Consider the following 21136-nt stretch of genomic DNA (forward strand, 5'->3'; position numbering starts at 1 on the left):
TTAGTTTGTATTTAATTTCTTAAGGGCAGTGTATATTATTTTGTACCAATTAATTAATTATTAATTGCTTCCCCAACCGAAAACCCCACTGCACGCCCCTGGTGTCTGGATGTCATCTTCAGATCCAGCTATTAAAGCTGCGTCATGTGCATATCATAACATCATTTTAATGGTTTTATTGCCTATTTTGTAACCCAGTCATCTTTTCTACAATTTCATCCATTGTAAAATTAAACTGAAAGGGGCTCAGACTATCTCCCTGTCTAAAACCATTACTTAGATAATTGATGATCAACTTTGATTTTTGTTTTGCAGTTGGTATAGAGATATTCATAACAACAATTATTTAATTTCTAATTATGACATTAAATAAACATGTTTTGACTATAAATCAATATCACGCTAGAGTGCCATTTTACACTCGTATGCGGTTTTAACAAACTTTTAAGTTATGGCAGTTTGGATAGTGTACTGCATTCCAAATTCTCTAAAATGTCATACTTAACACAAAACACCGTTTTTTTTCTTATGGCTTTCTTGAACGGATCGATATAAGCACACAGGTGGCATATACATTTTTATGATAAAATAGAAATATTGTGAAATAAATAGCAATACACTGTAATACTAGCAGTACTGGGAAATGTAGCAACATTGTAAATAAATTAATTTTGTTACAGCTTTTAAACTAGCAATAGCATTTTACATGCTAATCAAATATACTTTGCATGCTAATAAAATTGAATTAAAATAGCAATCATTGCTATCACTACGTATACAAAAACATTATAAAAAACCATTGCACTGGCGCGCATGACAAAAGCCTACTGACGGCTACAACCTACAATATACTGGGGTTACATCAAAAACAAAAAACTCGCATTACTTTAGCTTCATATGTTATTAAAAATAATATTCAACAAAATGTTTACAAGAATAATTATACATGTTATTTCCCGCTTATTATTTGTATGTACTTGAAAAGCAAAATGCTTAATCTAATTATCAGATAAATAGAAATTATTAAGTATTTTAAAAATTTGACCTTGGTATTGGTATAAGAATACGAGTAGTCTTATAAAATGCCGCTAATATATAAACTGAAGATTGATTTTTATAAAAAAATCATTCGTTAAAATTTTTGGACGCGTTTTTTTTCGACACTTTTTTATCTTTATTTTTTTTTTTGCAAAAAAGTATGCAGCGTATCAACACATACAATGTATCTCGAGCTCAAGCGCTCAAGTTACCGGTAGTTGTCATGAAAATATGATATTATGTAAAAAAATATAGACAAAAAACTTTTTAAGTTTTTAATAAAAATAAATAAAAAATCGCCTTTGCCATGACGCTTACAGTCATACTATATCTTTAAGTTTAAGTACACCGCAGTAATGAAACAAGAAGACGTTTAATTGTTACGGAATCGTTTTTACTATTTGAAGAAAAAAAACACCAATAATATTATTAAAAACTGTATGAAATGAAAATAAAAAATTAGAGTAACTTTAAAAAGAAAATTATATAAACACCATTTTAATTGGAAAAACGTCCACGGGTTTTTATTAAACCGAAGAAACTTTACAATACATTTCAACAATAGAGCATTTGACTATTATACAAGAGGTCTTGGGTTCGATTCTCGACGTTGTTGACATAAAACAATATTTTACATTCGAATACTTCATAATTACTGGACTGGCACCTGAAACATAAAACTGGTCATTTTACCTTCATGTGACAAAAATGATAAAAATAAATGATAGAATCGGGATGCGGTCTCGTGGCCAGTATTAAAGACTCAAAAGGATCAGAGGTCCGAGGTTCGAACCCCACTCTACCCCAACTTGATTCCCATTTTCTAATAGTGACTTATTTACAATTTGTTGAAAATGGCCCGAAAATCGAAATATTTTCGTAAATCATAAAATTGTAAATATTTCCTTTATGTAAAAAAAAAAACAATTTTAAGCACGCAAAACGATGAAATCATACGGTTTTGCCATTTTAAAACGAATGTTTGTTAAAAATCACGCAATAATGCAAAAATAAAAAATAATGAATTAGGTAAAAACAATATTTTTTACAGGTATTTTATTAAAAAAATTACTTAAAAGTTTTATAAAACTAAAATATAATTACTTTTAGACCGACGGATTACGCCATTTAAATTTAGATTAAACTTAGGTATCTGGGTTCTCATATAAAGACTAAGTTTCGAAGTAAAATTTAATGTAATGATTTGAGGATAATACATTAAACATGAAAGTGGCGGCACGAAAATCTTAATTTTTGGTTTTTGAAAAGAAATACAACCATTTTAAATCTCATAAAAAATTGTGATATTTTCCTTTATTTCAACGTAAAATTATACTATCGGTAATACCAAAAAAAATGGTTCTTGAAATATTTTAGTTAAAACCTTTTTTTATAGAAACGTATTTTAAAAAAAAATATATACGATAATTCCAGTTGTAATATTCAATTTTAAACAATATCTTGTTCATGTTTTTTTGTGCTCTACATGGTAGTGCGTTTTTTAAAACAAAATTTCGATCGAAACATAAATCTTTTGTGTTCCTTTTTTTCCCTTTATTAGGACCTTCTACCAAAACATGGTAACATCGGCCAATTTTTTTGTTCCTTCTTAAACAATTTAAACCAGGATCAATAAGATCAGTACCATGTTATTTTTATAATGAATAGTTTTTTCAGATTTGTAATAGAATTCAAAACGTAATTTTATGTCATATTCAACGTCATTTTAGCATAATTATCTAGTACCTACCGGTACTCACTACACCTAACAGCCATTAATTCCTAATATAAATGCAATCAGCATCTAACTTCATTCTAGTGTCCGTTTGACGATTAAAGCCTTGTTTACACGAGGACAATACAGTGGATATGACAATATTGTCATGTCCTGGTTCCGTGGACAGCCTCGACCGCGCAAAATATAAACGGTGGGACAATACGAAAATTCGGCCGCAGTTCACACGTCACCGCTACAAAAATAAATACACGACGGCGTTTGTTACGAGCGAGTTCGCGAAAAATATTATTTCTTTTATACATGTACAGGAATTGTTGGAAGATGAACTAGATAATAATAAGAAAAAAATATGGATTAGGATATGGATATCGTGAAGATACCTAAAAATGATCAATTGAAATAGTATTTTTATTATATATTGAGTCTTAAAAATGGTGAACGAAAGCAGTTGAACTTTCTTACAAATAAGGCTTGACAATTGGGAGACAGCTGATTTATGAATAAAAGTGTACCTCTATATCATTATAATGGCAATAACATTTTGGTGTAACTATTATTTTATCTTTTTAATCCATGCTTTTTTTATATTTGTGATATTATATTTTAAATGCGTACACCAAAATACTTAATTAACCATTAATCAGCTCCAAGATTAAACTACATTTACCCGAATTCACTGGCAATTGCTACCGCAGCATAACCGTTCGCTATTATTATATATTTTTTATCTTATTGTATCTCTCAGTAAATGAAAAAAAAGTATTTAATGGTAAATTTGAATATCATCATATACCTGCGTTAGGAATACTTTAATCCAGTCATAAATCGCACTTGGAAATACGGCGTATTTCACACAGCGGTAAAAATCCACACGTAACATTTAAAGTCTTTAATTTTTATTTTTGATTTAAATGTATTTATTTAATGCCAGGCAAACGCAATAAGGTGACTAATCCGATGATTTCCTTTTGCTTGATTTTCATCTAAGAGTAGCTCCTGAATAAATTTTAAATAAATACAAAATAATATAATAAATGTCAATCCACCTTAATTTTACCGTGACGCGTGGATTTAGACGATTCGTGCAAATTGGGCCTACGCGTTAGTAACACGATGTTACACACATCCTTCAGAAGCCTTTGAATGTATTGGTTTGCCTCAACTAGAATTGAGTAACCTGCACATATTTATTTAATATGTCACAATAAAGATGTACGTGCCATATTATGAATTGTGTTTCTTTTTACTCGCACGTAATTCATGAATGAATCCATTTTATTAAACCACGGTATTTTTGGCCTTTATATGGCATCTGAACTGGCCCCTAACCTCGCAGAACCATGGATCTTTTTAACTTCAGTCAAGTAAGTTGACCGCAGACTTTTAATTTTAATTCTTTAACAGAGAAACCTAGGATTCCCACTATGGCCATAATTGCCTCCTCGGCGTATTTTAAACATTGTTAGTCTCTATAAATTGGGCAATCAATACGCCATAAACAGTCGTGTTCACTACAAAGAGAAAATAACTTTATAATTTCCGCCAGTTGCCATTAACGCGATATTTTCGGCAAAAAAAATTTTACATAAAAACAAAAATTAAAATAAATTTAAAAACTTCCAAGTGACACAAGCCCACGTCGAGAAAATCGCTGTCGTAACAAGGTCCTGTCTCCTGTCCGTGCGTGTTCATACGAGGACAATACGGTGCAGCTGTTGGCCAGTGTTGGGATGCTGAAAAAATAAATATCCCAACTTGGCTTATTCATGATTTTTCGTAACGGTAGCATGAGACGAGAATGACCAAGAAAGACGAGGCATGATCAGATACGCCAAAATCTTAAGTCTGGTCATGTCAAAATCAGACAGAACCAAAGGGCATGTATAACAAGATGTATGAATGTGGAAGAAGCTAGGAATGTATGCCAGGATAGACGTGTGTGGCGATCCATTATCTTTGCATACCCCTACGAGGAAATGGCGTGATGGTGGTAGTAGTAGCATAATTTCTCGTGGTACATAAAATTTTTGGTATGCAGGTTTTAAGATTTTTTAATTAATCTTGCTGTATATGTATTTCAGTGACTTATTATTCAAGACTTTCGGGACTCGGAGCAGCAAAAAAATACATTCTTATTTAAAAGCATGTATACATAATATTAATAACACGACAAAGGTATACACGGTATTAAGGAAAACAAAATTAAGAATTATGAATGAAAGTAGAAGTAAGAGTAAACAATAAAATATTTCTACGATCATCTTTCGAATACCTACTTACAAAAACTGACATTTAATAAATTTGCATTTGTATTGATTTAAGCAAGTATAATAGTAATAATAAAAAAGGAATTAAGTTTATTCACAATTTAACATTAATTAATAAAATGATTAACAAAACGATATGAATTAAAATATAAAAAAGCATATCATTAATTTTAGGATAAAACAACAAAATGTTTTACTTGTTTTCATATATTATACTCTGATTATGTTTATTTTCTAAACCTTAACCTATTTTATATTCATAGTCAGTACTGCAATAAATTAAGTTTTTGGATATAAAATTCCTGCCAATGTCCTCGTTGGTAAACGAAAATGGATTATTCCGTTGCTCGAAATTCGACACATTTCTAATCTTTTTCCGAAAAACTCCCGCTGGTGGTGGGGGTAATAATTGTTCCCCCTAGATAGCTTGTCTGTCTATCTCGGTGGCGATGTTCCAAAACATATTTTTGTCCTACAATTGCTGTTTACACGTGGACGATGGTCGAGTCCTGCGCGCGGTGGTGGGGGTAATCATTGTCCCGCGGAGGATAATTTGCTCCCGGCCTGCCCGTCTATCTCGAAGGCGATGTCCAGAGACAAAGTCTTGTCCTACAAATTGCTGTTAACACGTGGACAATGGTCGAGTGATGGGACAAAAGAATATTGTATTGTCCACGTGTAAACAAGGCTTAACTTAGTACGTGGGCACTCCAATACATGACAGAATTTTTTTTATTGTCTTTGAATTTCATAGACTTTTAACCATCGAAAAAAAAGGAAGATTGGAAATTCGATCAACTGACAGCTGAAATTAAATGTGAGATGTGTATTATTTTAATACATAGGCTTTTTAATATATTGTCTATTAAAGATTCATTTGTTCACGAATGACACAAAACAAACCGGAAAATGAGATTAGGCGGAACATCAAATTAATGTTCCATCGATATCTCATTTCTCATTCTTCTTGTTGAATCAGCCACGTTGTACTTGTGTACTCTAGCGCCAACATGTTTGTGAATCGTCATAGTCTACTTGGAATTTGTCTTCTTATTATTCTAAGTTTGAGCGATGGGTCGTTACACTCCAGAAGGAATATTGAAAATATTGGTAGACCTCCGGTACTTTTGGATGCTAAGCTTCCGCCAGATGAATGGATTTCTCAGAAGCTAAATCATTTCGACCCCACGGAGGGAAGAAAATGGTTTCAGGTAATTTCCTATTAAATAATAACATATAGTTAAACATTAATCCAGGAAAAGTCTTGAAGATTTAAATATATTTTTTAGTAAGAGAGTTTTTGTATTTGTGTGGACCACCACCAAATATGTCAATGTCAATATATAGTTCCAACAACAACAACAACAAACTATCACGTCGTTTCCCCTTAAGGGTAGGCAGAGAGGAAAGAACGCCACATCACTCTATCTTTGCATACATATCTCGCTTCTTCTACATTCATACATCTTCTCATGCACACGATGTCCATCTTCAAGTATTCGTTGGATTTGGTCATGCCATGTCTTTCTCGGTCTACATCTATTTCTGCATCCATCAACATTCGCATTGTAAATATTCTTAGCCGTTCTTTTCCTGTCCATTCGTTCTACATGCCCAAACCAGCGCAGAGCTCCTTTCTTGATTTTGTCGATAATGCTTTTCTCAGCCTCACATAAGGTACGGATCTCAACATTTGTGCATCTATCGTACATAGTTTTACTACACATTCGCCTGAGAGATCGCGTTTCGACAGCATTCAGCCTACTTTCATCCCTGTTTTTCCAAGTCCATACTTCGCTCCCATACATCAGGGTCGGGACCAGGACTCCGTTGTGCACTGCTAATTTTGCCTCTTGCGACAAACATTAATTTGCCAAGGTTGATTTAAGTGCTCCGTTCACTCTGTTCCCAGCACTCACCCTCCTTTCAATATCTTACACAGTCATTCCATCCCTAGTAAACATACTTCCCAGATACACAAATTCCTCTACTTGTTTGAGGATAACTCCATTCACAGTGATTTCACATAAAAACCATCACATTCGATTTATCGACATTCATCAGCAAATCGCTTCCCTTGCATACATTGTAGATCTTTGTTACTAAGATTTGCTGTTCCTCTTTGTTAGCAAGAAGCACAGCATCGTCAGCATACAAAAGGCAATTGACATTTAAATCACCCATTTTTGCTCCCATTCTTAAGCCTTTCAGTTCTTTCATGCAGTTATCGATATACACGTTGAACAGCCATGGTGACATCACACATCCCTGTTTCACTCCTTTATGAATGTCAAACCACGATGCGTATGATCCAATTACCCTAACACATGCCGTGCTGTCTTTATACCTTTTGTCAAAAAAGTACCCGGAAATTCTCATTTTAAATTTTCCCTCTGAGAATATTAAAAAAAAAAAAAATTCCCAGGTAGGCACAACTGTCAGCCACTATTCTGTGAATTTTTATTGCTATGTGTCATTTTGTTTGGTTACGGCGTCATTAGGAACAAGTCAACCTTTTGTGTGCGTTGCGATTTTTACTATGGATAAAAATATCGAACAAAGAGTTTGTGTGAAATTTTGTGTTTCAAACGAAATTTCTTGTGCCAAAACGTTGGAAATGTTGAAAAAAACATTTGGTGATTCAACCATGTCGAAAACTAAAGTTTACGATTGGTATAAATCGTTCAAAGAGGGGCGAGAAGAAGTGAACGATTTGCCACGTTAAGGACGGCCTTCGACCTCTTCAACTGAAGAAAACGTCGACAAAATAAAGGAAATGGTGCTCAAAAATCGTCATTATAGTTTGCGAGAGATAGTCCAAGAAATGAACATGTCTCATGAGACCGCTCGTCATATTTTGGTTGATGTTTTGGGTATGCGGAAAGTCGCAGCGCGATTGGTGCCAAAAGATCTGAATTTTCTTCAAAAAGTGAATCGCAGTAAGGTGGCTGAAGACATGCTTAAACGCGTAAATTCCGATCCAACGTTCATCAAACGCATCATAACTGGTGACGAGACATGGGTTTTCGAGTACGACATGCAAACAAGTCAACAATCATCAGAATGGCGCACCAAAAATGAGCCGAAACCGAAAAAACCGCGCCGAAGCAAATCGAAAATCAAGGTGATGCTGACCGTTTTCTTCGATATTCGTGGTGTTGTTCATTCGGAATTTTTACCGGAGGGCCAAACCGTCAATAAAGAATATTATCTTGGCGTTATGAGGCGTTTGAGAGAGAATGTTCGTCGCAAAAGACCAGATTTGTGGCGGAACAACAGTTGGATTTTGCACCACGATAATGCACCAGCGCACAAAGCGATCATTGTGAACGAGTTTTTGAACAAAAATTCAACAAATATCATCGAACAACCACCGTACTCTCCAGATATGGCCCCGTGTGACTTTTTCCTGTTTCCAAAACTAGAATTACCACTTCGCGGAACCCGTTTTGAGAGCATTGAAGACATCAAAACTAATTCGCAACGAGAACTGAAGGCCATCCCGGAATATAGCTTTAAAAAGTGTTTCGATGATTGGATTGTTCGTTGGAAGAAGTGTATTGCCTCAGAAGGGGCCTATTTTGAAGGGGATATAATAAATTTAGATGATTGATAAGTTGTTTGTGTTTTATTTCAAATTTCCGGGTACTTATTTGACAGTGTAGTACAGAGAAATAATAGCTCGTGTCAGATTTCCGCTCACTCCATACTCTGATAACACCTTTCATAATTTTTCTCGGTCAACTCTATCAAACGCTTTTTGCAAATCGACAAATGCACAGAAAAGCTTTTGGTTTTTAGCAAGAAATTTCTCTTTCATGTTTCAAAGCAAATATTTGATCCGTACATCCTCTTCCATTTATAAAACCGCTCTGAACATCCCACACTCTATCCTTAGTACCTTTTCTTACTCTCTCAAGTTCCACACCATTAAAATCATAGTTCCACACCATTAAAAAACCTCATGTCGTTATTACAATTTTTTTTTTCTCTATCAACCACAATTTGAGAAAATGTCTTTTATTATTTACATTAATATGCATTTTAAATATTTTTTTATTTATTTTTACAAGTAACTAAAATCCCACCCAGCTACTTTCTGTGGCTTTTTGGTGGAGAATTATATATACACCAACTAATATTTTATTACCTAAATTTATAAAAAACAATGAATTTACAGATGAAATTGGACGTAGTTATGCACAAAGCATATAACCCTCAAAATGCTAAAAATGAGTTTAATTCCGGTTTTGATAGCATACAACAATATCTTTATGTGTTGAAAACGTCCAAGCTCCAAGTGCTATACTTTTTTGCCAAGCAAAGAAATTAAAAAATAAATAAAAAAGAGCTACAGAAAACAGTCAACCCACTTGGACGTAATACAACAGTGATAACCATGATGTGGGTTATAAATGTCTTAAATTGGCAAAAAAGTAGGTATAGGAGCTTGGACGTTTTTAGCGCATAAAGATATCGTAGTATGCTATCGAAACCGGCATTACTCATATTTAGCATTTCAAAGGGTTGGACGCTTTCTGCATAACTTTGTTGAATTAACAGCTGGAAAGATCAATAATAAACTGTTTTTTTTTTCTTCAAATGTCTCACTCCTGCATTTGAGCTGTGAGTTAATCACAAACTATAGGCAGCCTTCATGGTGTAGTGCCCAAGACCTCATTTCACTTTGTGTCAGAAAAATTCATCAGACAGTCTCAAGCTGGAAAATCATGGCAACCGTATTTAAGGATCACAAAGATATTATTCTTGTCGATTGTTTGGCTCAAAGGACAACGAGCGTCTCAAATCGTTATTGCCAAATGTTGAGACTCCAAAGCGCTGTAATAAAACAAGCAACTAGAAAAACGGACCAAGGGCTGGTGTTTGTTGCGCGGCAATGTATAACCCCCCACAGTCCAACATCACCACCGTGTTTTTGGACTCGATGTCCTCCATCATCCTGCTTATAGCTCCGAACTGGCGCTGGGTGATTTCTCGTAAATCTCAAACTCACTTTTTTTCATTGGAGAGTAAAAACAATTTTAAATTTAGTTGCAGTATGAAGAAGGTATGGTGTTTTTGCCAAATCTAGTTGGGTCATTAAATTATTGGTACATAAAAAAACAAAAACAAAGTTATTTCATTTTAATATATTGAGCGGGATAAATGGGAACCAAGCGAATCCTGGATCCTCTGATCCATGAGTCAGCGACACTAGCAATTTTTTAGTTTTTTTTTGTTTTGACCACTTTTATTTTTAAATTGCTCACCAGTGACCGAGTTTTGTCATAACTGATATCGTGAGACTGATGGGAGAATATACATTTTTTAATGTTATATATAAGTGAAAGGTAAATCATGACTGTATGTAATTATGGGAACAAACAAATTAAAATTAAATGAATGAATGTCCGTTACGACGAAACCTGGTCACTGGTGAACAATAAAAAAATAGAGGTGGTCAAAACTTACTATATTTTTCTTATTGTAATATAAGCTTGTCTCTAAAAAAGCTTTTAAGGATTTTAAATGCAGTATGTCTACAAATTGGTCATACTCAAAATATTAATACCAATAGAAGGGCAGGCAACTATAAGCTGATGTGCCCCGACATTGTATAGGTCCTATTTATTTTTCTTTGTTCACTTATTTAGTATCAACATTTTTTGCAGAGATATTTTACAAATGATGAGTATTATTCCAAAGAAGCTGATCTTGTGTTTCTTATGATTGGAGGAGAAGGAAAAGCTTCTCCTGAATGGATGGTTGCTGGTCAGTGGATAGAATATGCTAAACATTTTAAAGCGCTTTGTTTTCAACTGGAGCATAGATTTTATGGAAAAAGTCATCCCACTGAGTAAGTTTTCTACTATAGTTTAGTGATAGAATATTATAATCTACCAAAGGGTGTTATATAGTAACTGTCTTCATAATTATGAAAAAGTTAATATTAATAACCATACATTTAATCAAATATTAAAAAAAATATACAATTTTTTTCATCCATTATGGTCCATGTTTTTTTTTCGCATATTAAAAAAAAGGTAAATCTGTGGCTTGGATCTAGAAGGACCAATGCCAGATTTCATATTTTTCTTCCCACCATTTTGTAGAGGGTCGATGTCAATAAAAAACTTATGTATTGAACTATTTTATACACATACACGTGTTGTAATGTTTTTTTTATTAATATTTGTTATCAAAGATGTCAAATAGTTCATTCTTCTTTGCAGTCTCAATCCTGGGATTGGTATGCAGCAAAGTCCTGCATATCTTCCTCCACTGCGCTCTATTCTCTGCAGCCCTCTTTAGCTCAACATATGAGGCGCAGTTAAAGGCCTCGCATACTTGTTCTAAATACTCCCGCCGGAGGTGCACCCTGTGATTTGTCCCCTCAGCCATCCCCTCTATTATGTCATGCAGGAGGCCCTCATGGCGCATAATGTGGCCAATGCATTGGGCTTGCCTCTCTGAGATGGTTTTAATTAGTCGCCTCCCTTCTTCAATTCTACTGAGAACCTCGTCATTAGTGATGTGGTGTCGCCAGGAAATTCCTAATATTCTCCTGTAACACTACATTTCAAAGGCCTCTAGTCTTTTTTTATCTTTTTTGGTAAGGCACCATGTCTCATAGCCATACATCAATATGCTCCATACATATGTCTCGGCAAGTTGCTTGTGGAGCTGCACGACTAGAAAATCTTTGATATTTTGTTGAACATAAGTGTTGCTTGGTGTATCCAGCAGTCTACTTCTCTTTTTGTTCCACCATCTCGTGTAATCCTGCTTCCAAGGTACACAGACTCATTGTTGCTCCTAACATTACTACATTTATTTGCTGCTCACAGTGGGCCACAGTCGTCACTTTAGTTTTTCTCCTGTTTATTTTCATGTTGTATTTATTATTTAGTTCATTCTCCATGGCTGTCAGAGCTTCTGTGAGTTCTTCTTTACTTTCATAATAAGTTCATTACAACGCTACAAAATGGCTAAATAATTACCTTTCTGTGATATTACAATTTACGACATTAGCCTTTATATATCCAAGCCACAGAAATTATTCTGATAATATAATAAATTAAATTATTAATTGTCATCTTCATTGCATATTCTTACTAGCTTATTTTGGATAATAATTAAGAATGATTTTAATAAATGTAGGTCTCTTTTTACAAAAAAATATCCATATTGTATTTGTAGTCTTTATTTATGATAAATTCATATAAAGCGAATTATTTTTTCTTGATTAAAAAAAACCTCTCTGTTAAATAATAACTTAGCCTTTGAATTGTATTTTATATAGTGTACCAATAATTACATTTATTTGCAGTTTAGTCAGCTTGTTTGCCTACCATGCATCATTTTCAAATTCTCAATATTGTTAACACTATTATTATTATAACTGATGATTTATATGGTCCCATTTTCATTAAAATCATCTCAAGGGCCCTGTTCAATAAACATCCCAATATGTCTTGCACCTACATAGCGCATGGGCGGTTAGAGCTCCGGCTCCTTTTCCGCACGTCCTGCAGAGCTACAGAGTGCATGGGCGGTTGGAATTCTAGTCTATTTTCATTGTTGACAATATTGATTTAATTTTCAGATAGGAACTATGTAGATTATTTATTACTCATAAGAAACCCATCATACATATAAACTGGGTTGTGATCCCGTGGCTAGTGTCCGAGGTTCGAACCCTGCTCTACTACGACTTTATACCCTTTGGTAATGAGTTATTTACAACTCGTTGAAAATGTCCCAATTTGTAAATGTAAATTCGCCGCATTGTAAATACGAGATAAGATCTGGACTTATTTGGTGTACGTTTTCTAGATTTAAACAATCACCAAGATAGACCAGATCTTGTCTTGAGGTAGTAATTATCATTAAACTTTTTGTCTTAGCTTTAATTTTATTTCAATTGAAATATTTGGATAAACTAATCATCGGACACAAAAATATATGAAATGCTTATTTAAAAATATGTTTCAAATGCAATATTTCATAGGATTATATGCATGTTGACTATGACCAATTTTATTTATGTCTTAGGAACCTGGGAGTGAAAAATTTGAAATTCCTTTCATCTGAGCAAGCGCTTGAAGATATTGCTTTTTTCATTAATACTATGAACGTAAAATACGATTTAAGTCCCCGAGTTAGATGGATTGTATTTGGTGGTTCATACCCAGGATCTTTGGCTGCTTGGGCGAGATTGAAATATCCAAACCTTGTGTTTGCTGCTGTCTCCTCCAGTGGTCCCCTGCTTGCTAAAGCGGATTTTATGGGTATTTTTTTTCTATACTATTTCATAATTTTTAACTAAAAATAGATTTACAAATTATAACAGAGATGGAGAATATTTTAGAGAAGGGAATATGGAAGGCAAGGCATTCACAGGGCTTATGACCTGTCATTGGCTGGTTTAAGTTGCCATTTTACACACTGTTGAACATTCGCCATTTTGCCTGTGTTTGAACATCCAGTCTTTTGCCTACAAAATTTTTGATAAACTCAAAATATTGTAAAAACAGATGAGTTTACATTGAAGTAGCTGTGAAAATAAAAGTAGGAATTTTTGCTACCCAGATTATAAACAAAATGGGATTTTACCCACACGTTCACAGTTCATCAGTAAGAAGTGTTCATCTTGAATTACAACGTAGAAAAACATTATCAGCATCAGGAAGGTCGCGAAAAATCAAAGAGGTTCAATCAGTTTGCTTCTTCAGGGACACTGATTAATTTATAATGTATGTTATTTATTGACAGTTGTGACTGATAATTTGATATATTGCTGAATCAATGTGCCATTTTTGTATTCATTTAAGTAAGTACCCACATACATTACTTTAGCCTTCTTTACTCAAAGATTCAATATTAAAAAGTGTTATACAATATTACGTATTTAAAAAATAAAAACAGCAAAACAGGTGCGTAGATTTTCACGGTCACTTGTCAATATTTATTCTCTTTTTTGGATGATCCCGTGTAAATTTTCTATCACAACATGGACTATCTCTTCGTTCTAGTAATGAACCCTTTTAATACCCATTCACCGCTCTAATTTTTTTACCTCCTCTTTCACAGTAATAGCCGCTCGATTGTGGAAAAATCTACCCATTAATGTCAGAGACGGTCCGCTCCTTCTTTATTTACATTTTAATCAAGATTTATATGTCACTATCTGAATATTTAAATTGTTCTTTTGTCCATCTTTTCTTCCTATCCCTTCTCCTTTCGTCATAGTAAAGTGTTGATTTTTAGTTAATTTTTCTTTAAAATTTTGTAGAAAATTAAAAGATTATGTATATGTCCATGTACTTGTAATTTTCTCAAATTGAACGGTATGGGTAGGTAGGATGAAATTGTCCAAAAGCAATAAGCCCGCCCTTATATGTATGTAAAGTGTTAAATGAAGTAAAATATATTGAATTTGAAGAAAAAAGACGATAATTACTTAACATGTCTGGTTGGAAATCATATGTCATATCTTGCCACTCCAATATGCGGCGACAGATATTGCCTTGTCATTTGCCACAATTAGGTCCCCAGGATTGCAGCCCTCTCCCATGAGCAGGCATGTCAGTAGGTAGCTGTCGTCCTGGATTGCGCTGCAATCACACAATCTATCATCACCAGAGAGGTACCCCCCCACCTTTGGAGATTTTTTTTACATTGTGTAGATCCATAGGGAGTAGGGTAGGTGTTCTTCTCCTTGGATACCCTCACGTGGATCCATCCACGGTCTCGCTCCAAGATCCTGTTTCCACTGTTCCTTTCTCCGTTGTTTTAAAGATTTAATAGAGGAGGTGGCTTTAATAAAACTGACGATAAACATAGCAAAACTATTGTATCTTAGTGGAGAAAAATATTTTGTATTTGATGATCTATTTTTTTTTCAGAATATTATAGTGGGGTAGTCGATGCATTAAGAACAAGCAGTGATGATTGTGTAGATGAAATCAAGGCAGGTACACAGCAATTAAGTGTTTTACTTAAGCACATGGTTGGTCAAAGGCAGATTAATGCTAAATTTAGGTGAGTTCTTCGAATTGAATGAAAAATAATACTAAAAAAATAATAATGTCAACATTGTTATAGCAAGGAAACTTTTTTGTAGATTATGCGATCCAGTTGAAAAATCTACAAATATGGATATCTCCAGCCTTTATGAATCTTTAGCCAGCAATTTCGCTGGTATCGTTCAATATAACAAAGATAACAGGATTGGGGAATCCTCTAAATTATCTAATATTACAATTGATGTTGTAAGTACTATAATTAATATCATAGCTATTTGAATTGCTTATTGTTTTTATATTTTGACTGTGTTAGCGGTAATAAATCATTTAGACAGTCAGAGCAATTTTGTGTAACTTTTTGTATAATTTATTACAGGTATGTAGACTGATGACTGATAAAACTGCTGGTTCTCCATTGGATCGATTAGCTAATGTCAATTCTATGCTGTTAAACGTCAATAATGTAACCTGTCTTGATTACAAATACCAAAATATGATTGATAGTTACCGTAACATTTCATGGGAGAATACCGCATCTGAAGGAGGTAATTTACAATTTTTTGTTTCTTGTTTGGTAAATAATTTATGTACATAAAATGATAACATTTGAAAACAAAGAAAATACTTCACTTTATTACTATAAAGTAAAAATTACAAAATAAAATCAATAGTTTTGAATTAAAAAAAAATGTAATTATGGTAAATAAAAAAAATAACAATAAAGTATTTCTGTGGCCTGGGTCTAAAAGGCCAATGTTGTAAATCATAACATTACGGCATGGCATCGCTCACTGGGATCGCTATTATTCTTGATATGTATTGACGGACTTTGTAAAGAAGAATCTCTTGGCAGTTAATTTCATTTGCCGAAGATACAGCTTTAATTTATAATGATTTAAATTGGACATAGGTTTATAATGAGCCAAAGATTTGATGATAATAAATAGCTGGCTAAATCAAAGCTTACTAACTCTGAACTCAGACAAGACTATGTTTATATGTTTTAGTCCATCCTCGGCAGGACAATCTCAATCTAGTTATGAATGAAGACTCATGCCAAATATAGTAAATTTTAGCTGCATTTTACTGGAGAGCGTAATGGAGAACTTACATTCTGAAACCATTTATACTATAATAATTTTGACAATAAATATTTTTTGGCACTAATAAATATTCTCAGAATTCAACATATACAACAACTCTATTATGCATTAGTTAACTTCGTTTGACATAATATGGGCTAATTGGATGGGGAAGCTTTACTAAAACCACCCTGGCTTCAGTAGCAATAGCGCAAAAAACATTGATATGAGTAATTTTGTTAAAACCTTTCCAATATTCAAGTTATTTACTTTTCAAGTAATTCATGGTGTTAAGTGGATATTCGTCAACAATATATAACAATATCAGTGGCGCTATGAATGCAGTTGAATAGGGACAAATGTACAACTATCAATCATAACCATTTTATTAGGAATATGCTGGTGTTTGTTACCTACTAAATGTCGGGTTATGTCGGATGCCTAGTAGGTTCCACATAAATTGCTAAATATTTGTCCACGTTGATATCGTTCCGTAAAAATTGTCTCGTGAGAACGTTTTTTTACTTCACGCTCGTTTTGGATAAATCTTCAAACTACCAAGGTATGTGTAATGCACAGATAGAGTAAAAGATTGTACTTACAGTTTTATTATTTTTTATTAATACAAAAGATACAATATATAAACTTAACTAAACTTAATATAATAGAGAATGGAAATACTTAAAAATAACTCAAGGAATCTAATTTGTATTACGTAAAATAAATCAGTTAAGAAAAAGTATGAAATCGTAACAATTAAAATCAAATCAAGTTTTTGTCTAAAGAACGTGTGTCACCGAACACAGCCAAAACGCTTCTCTTGGTGTCCGTCGCTCGGACCTGGCGCGCTATGTCGCGTGTGACGTCTATAGTGTTGCCACAGGAACTCCAATAAAGATCTTATTCTTAAGAAAAGGGTTAACATTTCTTTGAGACAAAGGCAACATTACTGCATTGAACCACAAATATACAATCTTATCCCCATAACATGGAAATGCGATGGTGTTGTCAAGCTAAAGAGAGTTCTGACCTCGTTTTTTCATGTCTTTGGTCAGGAGGAGTCAGGAGGGAACTAATGGCTATTGAAGGAAGACAAAAATTGTAGCAAAAAATATATCTGTTTATGTCTAAGTACTAGTAATATAATGTGTTGCAAACAATAAGTTTGAAGTTATAAAAAGAAAAAATGTACTTTGGTGTTAACAAAATTAAAATACTGGTTACTTACCCTAGTTAGACTGGCAATGGTACAATAAAAAAATAAAAAATGTAATGTATGTACATATATGCACTATATATACATATGATTATCTGCTATCTATTTTTTGTGAACTGCTTTTGTACACTAATAAATAAATAACAGTAAAACAGTTTTAAAAAAGTAAAAAAATTATGGCATATGCAACACGTTTGTAGATTTTTTTGGACTTATATGATTAAGATTTTGGAAAATTAATTAACACAGGACAGAGGTCTTACGAATCCGGAACATAGGTATTTAAAATATGTAGTTGCAAATGTCGAATAAATTAATAAGTGTAAAAGATATTGATTTTCTGATATATACTGGTTAATATATAATATAAGTATTACACATATCATATAATATAAGTATTACGCATATCATATTAAAATTTGTAGCCTTCTCAAAGGCATATTATTTTTTTATTTTTTTAATTTAAATCTTAAAATAGGGCACACATATCATACATATTGTTATGTGTGTTCTAATAATAACATTGCAAATATATTTAATTTATAAATTGTTTATTACATATGTCTTGACCATTATTTTAAATTTTGATATGTTTTTTTCTTCATAAATATTTTTTTCCATTTCGTAATACTTTTTAATTGCTTTAAATAAAATTGAATATTAAATATTATTAATGCACAAATTATCAATTAAATCTATTTTAAGGTCGTCAATGGATGTATCAAACTTGCAATGAATTCGGATTTTGTCAAACATCTAGTGGGGAGCCAGAAATATTCTCAAATCTATTCCCTATTGAATTCTTTACACAACAGTGCACTGACATTTTTGGGGCAAAGTAAGTTATCATATAATATCAAACAATAAAAGTTGTGTACTTATTTATTTTAATAAAAGCATTTTTATGCTGGTGATCTCTAATATTCTTGTACTTTTGTAGGTTTAATTCGGACCATTTAAATGATGCAATTAATAAGACAAATGAGAATTACGGTGCATTGGATATTCAGTCCTCTCATATTGTTTTTGTTCACGGTAGTATTGATCCTTGGCATATACTTGGCATTACAAAAACAGAAGAAAATGATGAACCTGCTATATATATAGAAGGTTTGTATTCTAAATATTGTTTGTGTAGGACAGGAGTGAATTCTCCTTATAATCGATTATTTGCAGCTTACCATATTTTTTTGACATCGAAAGTAATGTTTTATGTTGCATTATTATTAGGAAAAAACACATCACAAAAAAAAAATAACATTGCATTTCTTGGGTTAGTAAATTTACATCATATTCCTTTATTTCATACAGTGAGCCAGTTTCGCCTTTATCGGCCAAAATTATTACTACTGGATTACACGAGATTACTCTGCTGAAGAAAAAATATGAATTTAAATACGTCTTAAACCCAAATTTTTTTAATCGTGTTCAAAAAATTACACCTGCGATTACAGTAAAATCTTGCAGCTTTCCTTAATTTAATTTAGTCTTTCAACACTTCTTCATAAGGGCTATTATTCTTTAAAATAAATCTATTTGACTTATGACGGTCCAATGGAGGTAGCTTATACGCACTTTTTATGTGTGAGAAAGAGATAATTAATATATTTTATATGTCTTAACGCGGAAGTTACAATAATACTTGATCATACTTAATAGGTTTCGGTGGTTTGAAAGTGAATTTGTTGTAAAATAAATAATATAACTAATTGATATTTTAATCCATAATATTAGCGTATCAGTGTAAATCCTTTAGTGGGTTTTTTAAACAAATATTCGCTAAACAAAAACAAAATATACATGATTTACAAAATGTTTTTGTGCAGACAATGACAGTTAAATTATAGGTTATTCTTCAGTATTGATTTAAACTTTAAAAATTAAGTTTGAGTTATGATAAAAACGTTACTAGTGTATAGTGTTAAGAATAAATATACATAAAGAATTATAAAATGTATAACTTATGTCATTTTGTGAATATTAATGTGATATAAAAATCGATACAATAATGATTCTTAAAACGTATTTAATGTTTTGTTTAGTGAACTATCGTACTTGGTAAGGAATACTTTTAAATTATTTAGTTTTTTTTTCATTCACTAAGAAATAGTGTTTTATTTCAAGATAAGTTATAATAGTCAGACTTAAACAAAGATGCGCCGGTACGCTAATGAATTATATAGTTTTATAAATGACTTTTTAGACGCTCGGGCTAAAACGGGAAATAGCCGCTCGGATGAGTTGTTGCTTTCTATTGACTAAGGCGGGGGTTTGAGTCCTTACGGGTTCAGTTTTTTTTTAAATGCATTTTTAAAAATCAAATGTTTGTGCTACATTAGAAAATATTTTTACTGAAACTATTAGCTGCTAGTGCTATTTGTTACGGATTATTTATTAAATATAAAATAGACTTGTTTTTTATGTGCCATACTACCGTTATGGACATTTTATCAGAATTTTCATAGCTTATCAATCTAAAAACTCACCGCTCGCACTGGTGTAGGAAGGACCTCAAACATAAATCAGTTGAATATAAGAATTACTCAAAAATGCATTTAAAGAAATCAAGTAGAGATTAGTTCACCTTGTGGCCCAATCACTAGTTAGTTGGTGATTCTTAGCAAGGGTCTTATACTGCAGTATTTCATAGTTTTTTCACTGTTTATCAATATTACCGCAACTTGAACCGAGTTGTGGTCCAGTAATAGTGTAACAGACTCACAGATCAGAGGTTGGAGGTTTAAACCACACTCTACCACAACTTTATTCCCTTGATAGTTCAACTTGATGGTTATTTTGAAAATACATATTTGAATAAATCATAAGAACAGAAATATTTATTTTTATCAAAAATAAAACATACATAAATTATAGAGATACACTGCATTTAGTGTACCTATGTAGTGACTATGCAATATCAGGTTCAGATAAGGAGTAAGTGATCTTTGTTAAAGTTATTTATTATTTAGGTACCGCACACTGTGCAAACATGTATCCAGAATGCGATGATGACCTTCCACAGTTGAAAGCTGCTCGCAGTATGATTCAAGATATTCTGGAGAATTGGTTGAAGAAGTAAATATCTAAAAATTAAATTTATTTCATATGTTCATAAATCTGACACATCAAGTATGAATATGTATATACAAACCTCGATTTCTACTATACAATTAATGTTTGTAAATGCTAACATTTAGTGTTTTGTTTTCATTGATTTAATTGACATATTTGTTAAATATGATGAAATTTTTGTGTACTCATATCTTTTTTAAAAATTATGAATAAATTAATTTAATTGTTTCATTTATCTTTTACATATTTATATTATAAAAATCCATTCATCCATGCCTGTGATCAATGTTCCCTTTAAGGTGTGCGTCCGCACATCTGTTAAAAATTGTCCTCTCACATCTTGAACAAATGAACTGGTAACTGGATTTTTTGATGCAACTATATACAAAAAATAACTGATGTTTTATGATAGTTTCCCTGTGTTCACATCATATACTTGCATTGTTACATGTATTTAACAAAAAAATTATGAATCATATCTCGATGGAAAGACATCCTGTTATTTTATTGAGTTTTAAATTGTCAGTCAAACCAACCCCATTTATTTCTTATTATTTATTTATATAATATTACATTGGTCCAAGATTGTTAGCCACATTGTAAAACAACTCTATTGCTAGTTTTATTCAGCTTTTTCTTGCTGAAAATCATTTATCCCTATTTGTAAATAGAGTATTAATTACATATACCTTTTC

General features: G+C 32.6%; 1 protein-coding gene across 1 annotated transcript; it reads left to right on the forward strand.

Annotated features, from left to right (window-relative positions):
• The first annotated feature begins 5793 nt into the window (after positions 1–5793).
• Positions 5794–20672, forward strand: LOC148279361 (putative serine protease K12H4.7). Its single transcript, XM_088230093.1, has 9 exons — positions 5794–6254; positions 10716–10900; positions 13099–13334; positions 14952–15087; positions 15170–15317; positions 15448–15616; positions 18075–18207; positions 18310–18479; positions 20339–20672. The coding sequence occupies exons 1-9, from the start codon at positions 6054–6056 to the stop codon at positions 20446–20448; spliced, it is 1488 nt and encodes a 495-aa protein (XP_088086219.1). The 5' UTR covers positions 5794–6053; the 3' UTR covers positions 20449–20672.
• Positions 20673–21136: the final 464 nt, after the last annotated feature.

Source organism: Micrasema longulum, unplaced genomic scaffold, assembly GCF_059751315.1.
Source record: "Micrasema longulum isolate JH-2025_06_02 unplaced genomic scaffold, ASM5975131v1 h1tg000730l, whole genome shotgun sequence".
NCBI lineage: Eukaryota > Metazoa > Arthropoda > Insecta > Trichoptera > Brachycentridae > Micrasema > Micrasema longulum.